We start from the raw sequence: 1276 nt of genomic DNA on the forward strand, positions 1-1276 counted from the left end.
ATGGGATGGGGGTTATGGGATCGCCCCCACCGACATCTTCCAGACCGTGGATCTCTGGGAAGGTGGGAATGGGATCGGGAATGGGATGGGATGGGAGTTATGGGATCATGGACATCTTCCAGACCGTGGATCTCTGGGAAGGTGGGAATGGGATCGGGAATGAGGGGGGTTATGGGATCATGGACATCTTCCAGACCGTGGATCTCTGGGAAGGTGGGAATGGGATTGGGATTGGGAATGGGATGGGATGGGATGGGGGTTATGGGATCGCCCCCACCGACATTTTCCAGACCGTGGATCTCTGGGAAGGTGGGAATGGGAATGGGATCGGGAATGGGAATGGGAATGAGGGGGGTTATGGGATTGCCCCCACGGACATCTTCCAGACCGTGGATCTCTGGGAAGGTGGGAATGGGATCGGGAATGGGATGGAATGGGGGTTATGGGATCGCCCCCACGGATATATTCCAGACCGTGGATCTCTGGGAAGGTGGGAATGGGATGGGATGGGATGGGATGGGATGGGATGGGATGGGATGGGGGTTATGGGATCGCCCCCACCGACATTTTCCAGACCGTGGATCTCTGGGAAGGGGGCACAGGTTGGGCACGAGGGGGCACAGGGATGGATGTTATGGGATCTCCCAGTCCACGGATATCCATGAAGGGGGCACAGGGTGGGCACAGGGTGGGCACAGGGTGGGCACAGGGTGGGCACAGGGTGGATATGGAGTGGGCACAGGGTGGGCACTGGGTGGGCACGGGGTGGGCACAGCGCGGTGCCAACCCCGTTGGATTCCCCAGGGAAGAACCTGGCGTGTGTGCAGCGCACGCTGATGAACCTGGGCAGCCACTGAGGGTGGGCTGGGGGGCACGGGGTGGGCACGGAGAGGGCACAGGGTGGGCACAGAGTGGGCACAGGGTGGGCACAGCACGGTGCCAACCCCGTGGGGTCCCCCAGGGAAGAACCTGGCGTGTGTGCAGCGCACGCTGATGAACCTGGGCAGCCTGGCAGCCGCCAAGGGCGACGGGCTCTTCCGAGGAGACCCCAACTGGTTCCCCAAGTAGGTGCCGGGGGGGGTGCCGGGCATCAAAATCCCCCCCCAGGGACCCCGAAAATTCCCCCAAGGACACCGAAACCACCCCCAGGGACACCAAAACTACCCCCGGGGACACCAGAACCACTCCTGGGGTCACCAAAACCACCCCCAGGGACACCAAAACTACCCCCAGGGACACCAGAACCACTCCCGGGGTCACCAAAACCACCCCTGGG

At 62.3% G+C, this 1276-nt stretch overlaps 1 protein-coding gene across 1 annotated transcript in view; it reads left to right on the plus strand.

Moving 5' to 3' along the window:
* LOC108510450 (transgelin-2-like) overlaps nucleotides 1-1069 on the plus strand; it is a 5781-nt gene extending 4712 nt beyond the window's left edge. The window contains exons 2-3 of the mRNA XM_017840127.1: nucleotides 14-62; nucleotides 962-1069. Coding sequence (XP_017695616.1) covers nucleotides 14-62; nucleotides 962-1068 — 156 coding nt within the window. The 3' untranslated portion in view covers nucleotide 1069. The remainder of the gene's footprint in view (nucleotides 1-13; nucleotides 63-961) is intronic.
* The last annotated feature ends 207 nt before the right edge of the window (nucleotides 1070-1276 follow it).

This window comes from Lepidothrix coronata, unplaced genomic scaffold, assembly GCF_001604755.1.
Source record: "Lepidothrix coronata isolate B3197 unplaced genomic scaffold, Lepidothrix_coronata-1.0 Scaffold915, whole genome shotgun sequence".
Lineage (NCBI taxonomy): Eukaryota > Metazoa > Chordata > Aves > Passeriformes > Pipridae > Lepidothrix > Lepidothrix coronata.